Source organism: Priapulus caudatus, unplaced genomic scaffold (genome assembly GCF_000485595.1).
Source record: "Priapulus caudatus unplaced genomic scaffold, Priapulus_caudatus-5.0.1 Scaffold259, whole genome shotgun sequence".
NCBI classification, from domain to species: Eukaryota; Metazoa; Priapulida; class Priapulimorpha; order Priapulimorphida; family Priapulidae; genus Priapulus; species Priapulus caudatus.
In genome coordinates this window covers 350,067-352,762 of record NW_014577320.1, presented here as the reverse complement: position 1 = coordinate 352,762, position 2,696 = coordinate 350,067, and the positions used below count along the sequence as shown (strand labels likewise).

At 42.4% G+C, this 2,696-nt stretch overlaps 1 protein-coding gene across 1 annotated transcript in view; it reads right to left on the bottom strand.

The window, feature by feature from the left end:
• Window positions 1-542: 542 nt before the first annotated feature.
• The window catches only part of LOC106808195 (glycine cleavage system H protein-like), a 3,474-nt gene continuing 1,320 nt past the window's right edge, over window positions 543-2,696 (bottom strand). Inside the window, exons 2-3 of the mRNA XM_014810798.1 lie at window positions 2,679-2,696; window positions 543-1,936 (exon numbers count right to left, since the gene is read on the bottom strand). Coding sequence (XP_014666284.1) covers window positions 1,380-1,901 — 522 coding nt within the window. The 5' untranslated portion in view covers window positions 1,902-1,936; window positions 2,679-2,696 and the 3' untranslated portion in view covers window positions 543-1,379. The remainder of the gene's footprint in view (window positions 1,937-2,678) is intronic.

Genomic DNA, 2,696 nt, shown 5'->3' with positions numbered 1-2,696 from the left:
ATTTTACACCTCTTGACCTTTGACCTTTGACCTTTGACCCCCCAGCTTCGACATCCCAACTCGTTTTCGGATTACCCCCCCACGTCCCGAATATCGTGACCGTACGTCGAGCGGTTAAGATTTGTGCCCAACTGTTGACGGACGGACGGACGGACGATCATGCGATTCTACAAGCTGCATCTGACTATGTCAGATGAGCTAAAAATACTAGTGACGCTTTCTCCTAGCAATGTTGTAAACACTAACGAGAAGTTTAGCTTTCGAAGTAAAATGTGTCATCAGATGGTCTCATATGACAAGAACGAACAGCGTAGATAGAACTATAGATATGCTATAGGCTGCATATTGATGAAATCGTTCATATTTGTACCATTACTATTGCCGCAGGTGAAGCAATGTAATTCAACAAGTATGTAATTGTTGTATACGTGAATTAATATAAATTAATAGTAAATAAGTATAACATAATGTGTTTCTTGATATTATGATTGTAAACACATACACTAATTTTTGTGCACAGATAAGAAAGCTACAAAACAATGTTGTCAGGAAAAATAGTTTTCATTAACATTGAAATTTGTGCATTCAGCACTCACACCTATAAAACTGCACGGGGCAATAATATATAAAAATTTCTGTGTGTAAGAAAAACAATCTGAGTATAATAAAATACTCAGTATACCTATAATCAAGTACACTTTGTTGAGTAGTTAACCATGTACTGGTGCTCATATCACCCTGTGCTCATTCTAGCAGATAACCAAAAATATCTACATTCTTTAAAAGGAAACTCACAGCAGTTACTCAACTTCATGGTTAATACTAATTATTCCAATTGACTAAAATTAGTTAAATCTATTTATCATCGACCAATCACACATCATATTACAATTCACGTATAGTTCACTCTCTGACTTCAATTTATAGTTGCAGTGAAGATGCATGAAAATAGGGCATATGTGCAACAATTAGGCATTAAGTTTATCACGGTCCAACTTTCACTGGGTAATGGTAAAACCGGGAGTCAACTTACAATTAACAGCACTCTTTCTATTAACATCTCAATTATTCATACACAAGTTCCATTCAAGTTATATTACGGTTACATCTTTTTTAGTTGCATTCGACATAGATTATGGTTACATCATCTTTATAAATGAATTATTGTACAATTGTTTTTTTCAACATTAGAAAATTCCACAGCTGGGACTTAGAAATATGGTTACAATCATGTGTTGCCAAGATCAAACCTATATTCTAATCTTCACGGTGTTGCTGTGTAACTTTGTTACGAGATTAGTTTTTGCGTTAAGTCGTAGCGACGACGGTAGGCCAGTCCCCGCGCGAACATAGCAAGTTAAACAAGAGAACGTGCGCGTCTAGACGTCCGCTTCGTCCTGCTGCGCCGTCACGAATTTCCTATACTGTTCGGCGTCCATCAGGTCGTTGAGCTCCTCGGGTTTCGAGAGCTTCATCTTGATGAGCCAGCCCTCTCCGTAGCAGTCGGTGTTGATGAGCGCGGGTTTGTCCTCTACGGCCGGGTTCGTCTCCGTGATGGACCCAGACACGGGGCAGTACAGCTCGCTCGCCGCCTTCACACTCTCTAGCGCGCCAAAATCCTCGTCCTTCTCAAAGTCGGCGTCGACGTCCGGCATCTGCGCGTACACGATGTCGCCGAGGGCGTCCTGCGCATAGTCGGTGACGCCGATCTTTCCGACGTCGCCGTCCATCGAGACCCACTCGTGCTTCTCCGTATAGCTGAGGCCGTCGATGACCTTTGTGTCGCCCTTGCTGGAGAAGCACCGTGCCAGAGAGAGCGGCGGCGGCACCACGCGCGCGCGGTGCCTCATCAGTGCGGTGCTGCCGCTCACCACCAGTCGCGACACGTTTCGTGCGAACATGATTGTGCTTGGCTAAGGTGTGGTTTGGGAAAGATCTGAGGGTAGAAAACACAGTTAATTCGCATTACGTACATGTGCACATTTCGCAGAATGAAAGCTATAAAATCAGAAAATGAAATTCCCTGAATCTGAAATCTATAGGATATTCTATTGCATGACGGAAATTCTTTGACGCACAATCTCATGAAACCCAACCAACCCGCTGGCAGCCACTGTGCAAAAACCTAGTACAAAACAGAGATACGTACATTAACCGGTTACGTACTATTTTACAAGTTTATGCACAGTGACGTGTGTACCACAAGATCGACGATGTAGTTACTAGAGGCATTTTCAACGGTGTTTACTATAGTCTACTGCCTAGCAACGGCCAAGTACTCATATCATGTACTTGGCCCGGCCATGTACTACTACTACTAGTACTAGTAGTAGTACTACTTCACCTACTTCTACTACGTCCAGTGAAGTGCCATGCTCATGCTGTGTGTGGACCGCGGATTGGTGGGTCAAACTCAAACCTTGGCCGAGGGTAGACCAATAAATTGTGCCCTAAAAATTGTTATATTCTGATGTTATTTTAGGTGAGTCCTAAAATAACATCAGAATATAAAATTTTTTAGGGCACAATTTATTGGTCTAGGCTGAGAGCGGCATCACATGGAAAACGGTATTGCCAGTTCAGGAGCAACCGTTTAGTACGGACATTCAATTGTGCAGCAATAATAATTGCAAACAGAGTAGGGCCTAACGGATGACAGAATAAGAAATGCTACTTACCTGAAGTGTGGTAATATT